Source organism: Ammospiza nelsoni, chromosome 1 (genome assembly GCF_027579445.1).
Source record: "Ammospiza nelsoni isolate bAmmNel1 chromosome 1, bAmmNel1.pri, whole genome shotgun sequence".
NCBI classification, from domain to species: Eukaryota; Metazoa; Chordata; class Aves; order Passeriformes; family Passerellidae; genus Ammospiza; species Ammospiza nelsoni.
Genome location: NC_080633.1, coordinates 130,081,170 through 130,094,204, shown reverse-complemented (window position 1 = coordinate 130,094,204; position 13,035 = coordinate 130,081,170). Strand labels below are relative to the sequence as shown.

Here is a 13,035-nt window from a genome sequence, read left to right as displayed (position 1 = left end):
ATTCACACAGAAATGTAACAAAATGAATTATTTGTATCTTAAATTCTATGCATAGAACTGTAGCTTGTGTATTCAGCAACATCTACCTGGTAAATGAGCCTCCTGATTTCCTTGGTAATGCTTTTGAGTTGATAAATCCTAACCCAGTAACTTTGGAATGAACAATGAGCCCTGTAAATTTTACCCTGAAGCTGTCAGGGCTGCATATGTATGAGGCCACAAAAATGTTTCCATCCAAATACATGAAGTTCTCTAAAAATGTTGTGACTTTAGTCAAAGGAAGCAATGAAAGTCAATGTGAGCAGTGAAGCAAACAACAACCTATATGTTTCTATCATACATGAAGTTTAGAGACACTCTTCCTAAACAGAGGCAATGATTTGGAAACCTGAATTAGCAGTTAATTTTTAGCCTGGTTTCCTTGGGACATGAGCTGTTGGCTGAATCTGATGTAAGACTGCTCTGTTGCTGTACAGTCTCTTTTGCTGCCACTCATTCCTTCCCATTTTGTGGTCCTAGCTGTAGCACTTCTAGAGCTGAAACAGGAGTCAGGAGGTCACTGGTCTGACTGAAAACCAGTCCTCATATACCTAATTCAGTGCACTGCCACACAAGTTTTGAAGCTGTGGCAGCAGAAGGGTGGAAATTATAAAGGAGAGGTGAGATCGCATCCTTCTGGAGGATGTAGTTGACAGAAGATTGTGAAACTGTGCAACTTTCACAATCATGTTCTGTTTGCCAGGGCTCTACTCAAGTGACTGTTGAATTTATTGCCAATTCCATCCAAAGCTAACAGAGGGGCAACAGGTTTTGAAGGTATTAAACCTCTACAAGTTCCCTGTAAGTGGTACATAAAAACATTAGTGCTGTCCTTGTGGAAAAGCCAGTCTGCATGGCCAGTTCTGGTTAGCAGTCAGCTGGCCAGCCACACACACCTGGTGCCCAGCCAGTATATACAGGCATAACCCAGGACTCCTCCACAGTGTGTACTGCCTCGTGCCATGGAGACAAAGATGTGGTGATGGTGGTCACCTTTTATAGGTGGAATGCAGAAGGTCACAGAGTGCATGAAGGATTGTGATGGTGGTTTGTGGAGGGACACAGATGATGAATCAATTGTAATCTACCTCCTTAGCTTATAAAGCAGCTTGATAGTGATTTTTTGTTCCTACTGTCTCAGGGTGAAAATGAACATTCAGAAGTGAAGTTTTTTTTCTCTGGTTTATTTTCACTTAATTTTAATTGGTATGATCATTCTTCCATTGATTTGTGTTGTTTTGCTTGCCTACAGCAGGGCCTATTCAAAAAGCCTATATTGCTTGTGTAAAATTTTGCATAAAAATTCAATCTGTTTCCTTTGAATGACAGTTTAAAAAAGTGAATTCAGAATGTGAATTGAAAACCTCAGCAAAGTTCAGTTATACTGAATTTGTCATTAAACACATATGTATAAGAGTCCTGCTCCCAAAAAGGGTATTTGTGTACACTAAATTGAAAATATCTTGCCTTTAGCCAGTGAAGGTGACTTTTTAAAACTAAGAATATGATTAATTTTTATTTGGACTATCAAGAACATAATCCTGGGCCTTGCATTATTTTACAACTACATTTCTTTTGTCCTGAGTTTTTAAGTGCACGGTAGTGCTGGACTGATTAAAACCCAGTCTTCTACATCAAAGTACACGAGAGTGGCTAGATCAGAATTAGAGGCATGTGGAGATTTTAATTTTTGTGTTCCTGACTATTAATTATTTTAACTAATGTGGCTCTGGTATTGTTTTTTGTAGAGTGTGGTCATGGTTGTTTTCAGTGAGGATAAAAACAGAGATGAACAGCTGAAATATTGGAAGTACTGGCATTCCCGGCAGCACACAGCTAAACAGAGAGTCCTTGACATTGGTGAGTGTAACAACATCTCCAGATGTTTCAGGGAAGATTTCAGATATGGAAAGTCTGGTGCCTTGCACAGGAATATGGTGGAATATATTGGCAATGACTTCTTGGCTTGAACCAGAGTTTTTAGCAATGGCTCATTGCTGCTAGGACTGTGGGGTCTATGGAGCTGGGTAGACACCATGCAGAAAGAATGGTTCTCAGTATTTACACAGAGGAGCTGCCCCTTGCATGTGTATTTAGTGGTGTACCTCCTTCTGGGAAATCAAGGTCTGCACCTCCTCAGGTGTGGCAGAGTATCTGTTCCCTTTAGTTTTTCAAAGGGTGATCCAGTCTTTGATCCAGCAACAGTTATGTTAGCCAATTGATGTGGAATTACAGCCTGAGAGTGCAGATGTCATCATTGTGGTGGCTGCAAAGGAGTTGCAGGATTCCTCCACCCCTGGACTGAGTCAGTGTCAGCAGTGAAGAGGCGAGCTCTGGTGTGCTATCCCGAGAGACCTGTTTATCGTTCATCCCATCTAAAGTATCTACTAGCCCATTTGAGCCTCAACTGTCCTATCTGCATGCTCGGGAGGTTTTAGCAGAGGAAGAACACGTACTTGCTGCCAAGGAGCCTGAAGTTGAAGTCAGTGGCAGTGTCTAGACATCAAGCGTTTCTCCCCTCCCACGTGCAGTTTACATATGCACCCATCTGCACGGGTTCCAGTCAAAGGAGTCGGCAAGACCGAAGCAGACAAAGTCTATCTTGTTTTGACCGCCTGAGGGAACCAAACCATTGAATGGCAGGAATGAGAGGGGGCAGAGAGGGGGGCTAAACCAAAGCAGGGTTACTTGTAGAGAATATTCTGACACTTCAGGGGACGATTGAACTGGGTGATCAGGGAATCTGTCCCCACGCGGTCCTAATCACTGTGCTGCCTGTAGATTTTCAAATGCTGTAGTTTCCACTGAGGCCTGGTGTTATTTAAGGTCAAGTATATTTTCTCCAAGCAGCTCTTCCAGAATATCCTCACTGCCTCTTGTCTTATCATCATTTTTCTGGCTGAACTGTTTCATGAACTTCATTCTTTTCTCCCTTACCCCCATTTTCTTTTCTTGTCCATTGGGGTACCTAACTCAGTAAAACCGCCACCCCAGAACAAATTGCTTTTATCATGACACCTTAAAAGAAGAAATAGGCCACTTCACAGCTCTTTCTGAAGACTGCCTGGGGTTTTTTTTGTGCTAGTCCATACAAGCTTGTGGTAGTAGTGCTCATACCTTTGAAGAGTATGTGCTGAGCAGCTCGCTCCACTGTAGTGCCAGCACCCTCTGACTCCACTGCAGTTGCGGTGTCCTGGCACATTTCAGTTGCCTTACCCCAACAAGTTAACTTACAATACATATTCTGAAAAATAGTGCTCTGCAAAATAAGTGCTGTGCATGAGCTGTATGTTTACCTGTGCTAAAGTGAATGTCTCTTAATTTTCCATTAGTTTGAGGCAAAATAGCTCTGCTCTGACTTTTGAGGCACTTGTGAATACTGAGGTGTGTATTCTTTATTTGCGCTGCAAACACAAGCAAGGCACAATGTAGTAAGACTTACTGGTATAGCCCTTCTTGTCAGATATAAGAGCTGTAAGAGCATGGCTCACTTCAGTTTTCAGCAAAAAAGAGACCTAAATGTTGCTCGATAGTGTTTTCTTGAGAACGACTGAAATATAGCCTTACCTCTTACAAGTATGGTGTTTCTGAAGTACATTTCATTTCCTTTGGCACGGTTAACTGGCTTGTTAGGCCAGAATGGCTCCCAAGTATCAAACTGCATTTAGCAAAATCTTCTAGTTTTATCATCCAATTATCTAACTGAATAACGTAATCCAAATTTTAAGCTGGCCCTGCTTGAACCAGATACCCTCCAGGGGTCCCTTCGATGCAAAAATTATTTTGAATGACTCTATGAAGATTTCTCTTTACGTCAAAAATTCAGATCCCTGAAGGGATCCTCTAAATACTTGGAGTTAATGTCCAGGCCCCGTATAAAAAGAAAATTAAGTGTCCAAAACTCCGCATCACCTCTTCCATAGATGTTACTCTTAATTTGATGTGTGTAGCATCTGTGAATCCTTTCTAATTGTTTATGAATGCACTTTTAATCTAGACCATGATGTGGTCCTTAGCGGGCAGAGGATCAAATTGATTTGGGATGCTCCAGTTTCAGCTGTTCAGATCTCAGATGGACAGGGGGACTATGCTTGTGCTGCTTTCCGTTGTGGAAGGGATCTGTCTGTCTGCTTTCTGCCCTGCAGTTATATTCTGGACATCAGAGGGAATAGTGGCTTGCTCCTTCACTCCAGACAAACAGGGGTCACTGCTTTAATTTGTTTTGTGTGCTGGCTGGTGCACCTCCTAGGAGGAAGGATGCTTCAGTGGATTAGGTGCAGTGACAAGTCTGAAGATGTGTTGATATTAATAAAGATAAACATGTACTTACATGTATTCAAGTCCTTAGTGCTTGAGGAATAAACCTGAGGGCTTGACACTTATTAAGCAAGAAGGTAAGATATTTTCCAAAATTTAGGCTATGTACTGTAATGGATTTTTCTGAAGAAGGAGTAAGGTGCATGTTTGCTTTTTGTAGGCAGAATAAGGTGGGCAGGGGAAAAAGAGCTTTATTTTCACAGTGCTGTGACACTGGATCACTAACTTTTTCTTTTAAAATAATTGTAATGTAAAGAATACAATACTTAATTGCAGTGGATATTGATTATTCAGAACAAGTACAATAATATGACATACTAGAACAGGTTCAAATATGAAGTATGGGTGTGGAAGCTTTGTACTCCGTAGAAACTTGCCCTTGTCTTTTTCAGGATAGTTTGTATTATTTATGTGCACAATACAAAAGTATGCAATGACATTTAATGCATGATTAATGTTTAACCTTAAAAATTTGCCATTGTTTTATATGCAATTTATATAACAAAAGAGGAAATAACTCCTGTGCAACCATTTTTTGCTTATTGAACACACTGATTTTCTCTTTCTGGTAACTCACGGGAGGAGAAGTGGAAAAGTTGTAGTCACTCTAACAGCTTTCAAATATTCTGAGGTGTAAACAGTTTTTTAATCAACTGAGGATCCTTCTTTAACTGGATGTAAATTGAGGGGAATAGGATGCACTTCTGCTTTTTGACAGTGTCACAAATCCATGAGATTTGTGTATAGCAATTAAAGGACAGGCATGTGTTGAGAGAAAGGAAGGTTGATGGGTTGTGAGGTTCTAGCAGCCTTTTAAGACAAGAAAACAGGTGTCTTTACAAGACATCTTGTTCATGTCTTTCCAAAGAGCACCTACACAGCACGCCCATATGCAGCAGTCAGTTGCACGAGGCACTTTCTGGTGAATCATAAATTTAAGAGGTGGGCGGATGTGTGCACATGCATATTAAACTAATTATGTGTCTTCTAATTCCTCTCATTTGCATCCCTACACTGAATTTCGATAGTGAAGCCAATGACTTCAGTTAAAAAGGAGATCTGAATTCAAGGTGGGAATGAAAAGCCTGCCTGCCCTCTCAAACACTTTGCTAATTTGCTACATCGCCAAATATCTTGTGCTGTTCTTATGGTCTAAAGTGTTTTTTTTTTTTTTCTGTATCTAAAATGATTCATGGATCCCAGGAACACAATTTTATTTGCCCAGTGAGATGCCAGCATTCTTGTGTTTCAAATGAGAGAAAAGTATACTGGTTGCCAGTTTCAAACATGAAGTAATTATTCTTGTAGCAATGTTTTTTAAAATAATTTAAAATAAATTATTTTAAAACAGTTATTATCTAGAAATTATATTTTAGAGATCAACAGTTTTGGCAAAGGTAATGAATATTGGAATCGTTTGTGTGTCCCACAAAATACAAAAACGCCCTCTTTCTATAACTGATTACAAAGCTAAGAATCAGCCTGTTTCTGAAGCATGGATTTGGGCAAACTTTAGATCAGGAGTGTAATCTCAGCTCTCTGGCACTGAGTCCAATTACAGCCCTCCAGGAATTCTTAGGAAATGTTTGTCCCAAGGAGAGTTATTCCATTAGTGTGAACGATCTGGAAGTTCCTTTAATCAAGCAGCTATTACCTGGTATCTCTCTTAATCTGTCATCAAAAAGAATAAGAGGTGTTAAACTGTCCAGCAAAGTGAGAGAAAAGCAGTGCTTGCTTCTTTTTTTCAATTATAAAGAGGACTTGGGAGTTGTCTGTTTTATATAGTTTTCCAGCCTTACTGTTTTGGGAGAGGATTAGTAAACTTTGAAATCTTCCTCCCTTTTGCTTTTCATTCCTTCCAAAATGCTAGTTTATTGATGATAATAATAACAGCACGTGGGGAAAAAGTGAGAAGAAGGTGCAGATATTGTAGTCAGACATAAAAAATTTTTTTTCTTCGTTTACTGTTTTAGTGGTGCACATACTTTGGAAAAAGGATCTTTGTGGTTTTAGTTCTTTGTGGGGGATTTGTGATGGTTTGGATTTTGGTGGGTTTTTTCATTTTTTAAAATAATATATAAATATTAATCCAGCATCCAGTGCAAAAGTTGGAATGCACACTGATGATTTCCTCCAGTCATAGCTCTTAGACTTTTAGAAAGCTTCTTTAGGATTTACCATGTGTTTTCTTAATATCAAGGTTTGAACAGTCTCTTAAAATGCTTCAATGGTTTTCAGTTAATTTTCCAGTTTTGGCTGCTCCTTGGCCAAGCTAATGAATGCACTGACTCATTGCCAGTAGACTCACACTCCTTTTTGAGAGCCAACAATATTTTGCAAGAACATTACCTAGTGATATACTATGCTTAAGACTCAGGTTGCATTATATTACCTCTTTGTAATAAAGGTTATTAATAATTAATCATAAACAATACAAGAGGTGGTTTTGATGCACTAGACAACCCAGCTTAAGAAGCAAAGAAGCACTATGAGTTGTAAAACAGTTCAAGTTTTTTCATGACTCTTGTTTTTTCTTACAGCTGATTACAAGGAGAGTTTTAATACCATTGGGAATATTGAAGAAATTGCATTCAATGCTGTGTCCTTTACTTGGGATGTCAATGAGGAGGCCAAGGTGAGGAAAAGCCATGCAGATGGCATCCATTTATAAGTACCACCCATCGTTAGGCACTGTTCACTTCTCTCCTTTCTGAGAAATAAGAGGGCTTGTTGGTAGGTCCCAGCCTGAGAAACAGTAAAAGACTTTTTTCCTATTTTGCAAAGCCTGGTATAAGACACAAGCTGAGTCTTTTCTTTCTCCAAATTGTCGACTAACTTTCTACACTCTCAGCATCTCCAATAATCATATTCTGTAAGTTAGACTATGCCTTCCCTTGTGTTGGTGCCATTTATTTTATATTGTTATGCAGACCATCTTTGCAATTTGGAATGAATGCATTTTTGAGGACTGAGAGGTTTTTGGTTTGTGTTTGTTTGGTTTTTTTTTTTTTTTCCCTTTTTTAATGGTCAAGTACCCTCAGGCATGGGGTTTTCATTCAGGAATGTGACTCTTAAGTGGACCTATAAACCAGGACATCAGAACACCTTAACTAGTTTCTTACAGATAAGGTTGTACAAAGGCTGTCAGAGTGCTTCAACTGCATAGACTAGTGTGGGAGAAATGAAAAACTGCCGGTAATTATAAGAAGAAGTTGGCCCCCCGGAAAGCAAACAACAAGGGAAATAGGCTGTGTAAAATGAGTGAGGGTAATGCAGTACTCTTGGGGATGTAGTTAATAAACAGCAAACACTGAGCTCGGCAAACTCCTGATAGTGTTTTCATGTTGAACACAAAATGTCCAGGACATAAGTAGAGCTATGAATCTTTCAAATACAAAGACCTCTTCATGCACAATTGCCCACTGCATTTCCAGCAGCATTAGAGAGGTTGCATCCTCAGAGTCAGTCCTCTGAGAACTTTACTGAACACTGAGTGGTAGCATTAAGGCCCACTGTCCTGACTCCTGACTGAAGGTACTGACTGTTTATAGTAACAGGGATTTAATCTCTGATGTGCATCTTAAAAGGAAAGACAATAGTTCTGAAAATCACCCAGCTCTTTCAAAAGCAGGTGTTGATAAACAGAGTTGTACTTGGCCCAGTTGCTAATGGTGCTGTATTTACTCATGTAGTGATTACATTTTCAACGGCCCAGATATTTCTCTATTATGTGTTTCCATTTCAAAATACAGCTGTAGGTTGTCCTCTGCAGTCACAACAGGCGACTGGTGTGTGTGTGTGATCACTGTGCAAGCAAACACCGATTTGGGATCTCCAACACAGCAGTCCTCCTCGAGGACCTTTGCAGAAGCACTACCAGGGCTAGAACCTGGCAGTCTTGTCCCTGGGCTGGCAGCTCTCTAAGACATTTGCATTTGCAGCTCCAAGCCAGACTTAGCAAGACACCCATGTTGATCTAGGAACAAGGAAGTCACATCCATTAATGTCAGGTATTAACCTCAGACGTTTTTTCCTAATCTCACGCCATTCACCTGGCTCTTGCCTTGGGTGCCAGAACATTATGAACGCAACTTTTGCAATGATCACTGGAAACAAAACAAGCTGAGATTTTGAAGTAAAGACTCCTTCTGGATTAAAAAAGTGCTAGGAGTGAAATTTAAGCTGCTTGTATTTCTGCAGGAAACAGTGATTAAAATGCAAATTGGCTTATGCATATTTATTTTGAGGTATTAAATATCTGATCTTTTAGGAGCTTGAACTGTGAATGTATTGATAAAAGAGGATTTATAACATGCTTTAGTGTTTGGCTATCAAGCATAAATCAGATTGTATGTGAAAGCTTATCACCTTGTCTGCACTCCAGTGTTTCCCTCCCCACACACACACATGTATGTGTACATGCTTGCTCCTGTTGGGAAGTTTGATACAATAACTGCTTGCACTGAGTCTGGGGATTCCCATAGGATGCCGCTGTGGTGTTGGAAAGCTGTGGGTGCTAAGGCACCTCACTGAAGGCTGTTTTTTCTCCAGCAATTACCTCATCCATGGGAGATGAAGAATAATTACAGACTCCCTTTTCCTAAGCTTTTTGAATGATGATCTTTCAACTGCCTCCATTGTTTCTGTTTGGTATTATTTTCCATTTTCACCACAATTTCAAGATTAAAACTTAACCCCCTCAGAGGCACAAAAGCCTTTTTTTTTATCAAGTCAGATAAAAGTGGCACACAACAGTTCTTTTCAGGGCCTCTGAGTTGGGATATGATGAGGCACTCTACTGGCCCTGGAAGAAGCAAAGAAATACTTCTTGTTGAAAGTGCACTGGGGAGTGATGTGGAAAATCAAACAGAACTAGTAGAAATCACCTAACGAAATAGAACTCTCTCTCCTGGGAAACTAAACCCCACATTTAGAAGACCTATCTTGAGCATCAGGTTTCTCACTTTCCTACTCCACCTGGATGGCAGCTAATTTAAAGCCATGTTTCTCCTCATTTGAAGTCAGACTTTTCCTCTCACACACAGACAGAGCAGGCCTTCCCCTCGCAGCCCTTCAGGATGAGGGTATAGGAGAATGGGTGTGGCAGTCAGAATCTGCCAGCTCCAGTGAGCCTGCTAAGGGCTGGTAGGGCAGCATCTCGTGCTGGGTCTTAGTGGGATAAACAGGAATGCAGAGGGTAGAGGCAGAGGCCTCTCTGTGTTGCCCCAGTAATGTCAGTGGAACTGGGCTGTTGGCTCCAGTTCACCATGCTTGGTGTGTCATCTTCCAACTGCTGCTTGGCAGAACAAGAACCTTGTACAGTGCATGTCAAGAGGTGGAATCATCACACTGTTTCTTTCTGTGATCTAAGCACCGAAGTCAGGAACACCACTCTGCTAGTGTTCTCTCTGCTGTGTCTGGTTGACAGCAGCAGTTTCCTTGCCTCTGGCAGAGGAGAGTTAGTCCTGGCACATCCTTACCCTTTTCTAGAACAGCATCCCTTTCTGCTGGGGCTCTTATCTAGAGGTCACTGTGGGGCTTGTGGTTCAGAGCAGGATCCAGGGAAATGAGGGGAAGGCTCTATAGCCATGTCAAACTCAGTGCTTTCTTAAAACAAAAATATTGCTGTAAGGGAGCAGGGGTAGGAAGAGAAGAACAGTTTTGTACAATCCATCTTTGTTTCCCTCCCATATTTAATTCTGTTATAAATATGTAATATTTATGGGTAAGGTGATTTGTTGTCTTCCTTTGGTTGAACCCAAATGCTATGTTTGGTATTTTTAAAGGAGTTATTTAAAAAAAGATGAAGAAACAAACAACAATTAACAACTGGCTGACATTTTAACTGTCTTTTGAAAGTGTCCTTATAATATGCTAGAAGCTATGTAGTTGCCTTGCTGTTGCCCTGTAGATGATTTTGCTGCAGCATCTGGCAAGTGGACAAAGTTCTAGTGGAGGCTCTTGAACAGACTCAGCTTCATTTCTGATAGACATTCATCTGTCTGCTTGCAGTGTTAGGACTGACAGAAGTTAGTTTGTAAGAAAGATGGTTAAAGAGACAGAATTGTCTTGGTCAAAGGATAATATATTTGTCATAAACCATACCACCTTATTGAGATGTGACTTCTCTCTGGTAGGTGCTTGGAGCATTTAAATTGGCTGTGACGGTGTTACTTCTTGAAACAATTGCATATTTTTATGGGAAGTATTTTATAGCCTAAAAATCAAAGATATTACTTCAGTGAGCAGTTGCTAACAAAATATGACACCTTAAAGAGACAAACAGTTTTCAGTGATATCAAGAGATCGCAGATTTCTGCTAAGCACTGCAACTTGGACATGCAATAAACAGACATGTTTGTGGCTGTGTTATTCAGGCAGGTGCTGGCAGATGAGTGAGATGATTTCAGTGAGTGCAGGAGTTGTGTGCTGAGCAGTTGTTGTGTATACTTGCGTGCAATAACTGCCCTGCTATATTTAACTGAAATGTAGATCTTTAATCCAAAGTATGCTGAAGCCTCTGGGAACCTTTCCAGTTATTTAATGAGTTTTGGCATGGCTCATAGAGTAATAAGCTGTTTTCAAAGAGTGACTGATTTGCCGGATTAGGTTCTTGGATATTGTGGGCCAAAGTGAGCTCCAATTCCAGTGGGTACAATGGCAAAATCAAGTTTATAGAACAGCATTATCTCTAGCAGTAATTTGTGTTGTGGCAATCCATATTTCTTAAACATTGTTAGTGATACTTAGGCCAGGCTTTGACTAGTATAAGATTTCTTTTTCCATAATCGTGACTTTCCTTCTCAAGTTACATCAATTTAATTGGGAAGGAAATTAATGTCTTTTCTACTCTAAAAATGTAGAGGTTGAAAGAAAAGATGCTTCATTCTGGGGAGTTAGTAGCAGAAATTATGTAGGATTAGACTTGGCAGCTACTTTAATAAACCATGTCTGTGTGTGCAAGTGTGCATATATATATATGAGTGTATATATAGATGTGAGACATGCACACACACACGTGTATACATTAGAGAAGAGTTAACCTGTGGTAGCACATAATGTGGAAATTCAGTGTATACAAATGGCTTGATAAGTATGCATCTGGGATTCAAAGCAAATGGCATTTTTATGTAGTTGCCGGGGTGTGGTGTGGGTTGAGGAAGCTTCAAAAGAGTAGTGTAAACATTTGCTGGAGACATTTGTATTGAAATAAAACAAAGGTCTTACCTTTGTGTGGGATTTATAAGGTAACGGCTGGTAGGAGAAACTACAGACCCACACTTTCTGTGTGTGTGAGGAATGATGGGATTGATGTTAGTCATTTGAGAGATGAGTCAGTTAACTCTTTGTTGTTAGGGTCTGGAGGGAGGAACCTTTTAAAGCAGACTTTTAAGAGACCCATCACCAGGGTTCTATGTATTGCCAGTATTCAGTAGAGAAATTGCTTTAAGTTTATAATTTTGTGCCTCCCTTCTGCCCTTGGCAGTTTCTGAGACAATGGGAGCCAGAAATGTAAATAGTAATAAAAGGCTTATATTAGAAGTTTCATAGCTGTAGACCTTTAGTGTATAAGCTGAGAGACTGCAGCAAGAGTCATGTTGGCTGAATTAAATGATAAAAAGGGAAATGCACTTCTGAGCCTTGCTTTCCCTTAAGGCAGCTTACTGTGTTTGTGTCTTGTACATCCCTAATTATGCTGCAGTATTTAACAAACAGTAATTCTTATAATAGCAGCTACACCGTGGAGGAGTAGTCCCCAAAAGACAGAGTGCTTTTTCTAGACGTGATCTATAACAAATAGAAGAGCTGTTGTTATCTTGGGCCACTTGTGAAACTTTCTCAGCACCAAATGTTTCTCTAAATTAGTATTTAATTGCTAATGGCATGCCTGAGCTGGAGACTAGATGGGTGGAACTCTGCCATTAATTGCTCTAATCTAAGATATGCTGACATTAAAAAAAAAAAAAGACATCACTATAATGACAATTATACAATGTGTTCCAGATAGCAAAACATTGCTAAAATCCAGTTTGCACAGGAAAAAAAAGTTGCGTCTGAATTTGGGTACAATCATACTAACTTTTATTAATACAGTTCTAAGACAAGTGTAGACAGGGATTAGGAGGGAGACAGTGATTTCTCTTCCTGCTACTGTAATTTCTACTTAACTCTACATTTTCTAACCATGTTAAATCTACTATGCAAAATACCACAGCAAAGGAGATCTTAAATCTGGATATCTTCTAAGAAAAGTAGAATAGCTCTCCATTTTGTGGCTGCCCATGGAGCTGTTTTGACCCTTGTCTCATCATGAGTGGGGGTGCACGCATTTTTGACGGGAGCTGGAAAGAGGGGGAAGATGAGAGTTGCAAAGGGCAAAGCAGGATGTGTTTGGACAAATGGCTGAAATCAGTGCTGCTCAGAGCAGGTGACTGCTTTGGGAAGGTGGTTTCTGGTCAGACCAGGGGAGAGAGAAGGGGACTGTTCAGATGTTTCTTCAGGTCCTCTTCACCATAGTAGCCTGCTGCACTGGTGCAAATCTTTAGTCATGCAAAGAAGAAGCTCCCTAAAATAAAAACAGAAGTTATGCCCTCTTTCCTTTCCCTCTATACACCCCTGTGTTTTCCAAATCCAAAGTCAGTGTGGTGCTTTACAGGAAAGCTAATAGAACATTGCATG

At 40.1% G+C, this 13,035-nt stretch overlaps 1 protein-coding gene across 3 annotated transcripts in view; it reads left to right on the top strand.

The window, feature by feature from the left end:
* Positions 1 to 13,035, top strand: part of GRHL2 (grainyhead like transcription factor 2) — a 64,945-nt gene that overhangs the window by 24,316 nt on the left and 27,594 nt on the right. For all 3 annotated transcript variants that reach the window (XM_059479687.1, XM_059479680.1, XM_059479671.1), the window contains exons 7-8: positions 1,788 to 1,899; positions 6,897 to 6,991. In XM_059479687.1, coding sequence (XP_059335670.1) covers positions 1,788 to 1,899; positions 6,897 to 6,991 — 207 coding nt within the window. The remainder of the gene's footprint in view (positions 1 to 1,787; positions 1,900 to 6,896; positions 6,992 to 13,035) is intronic.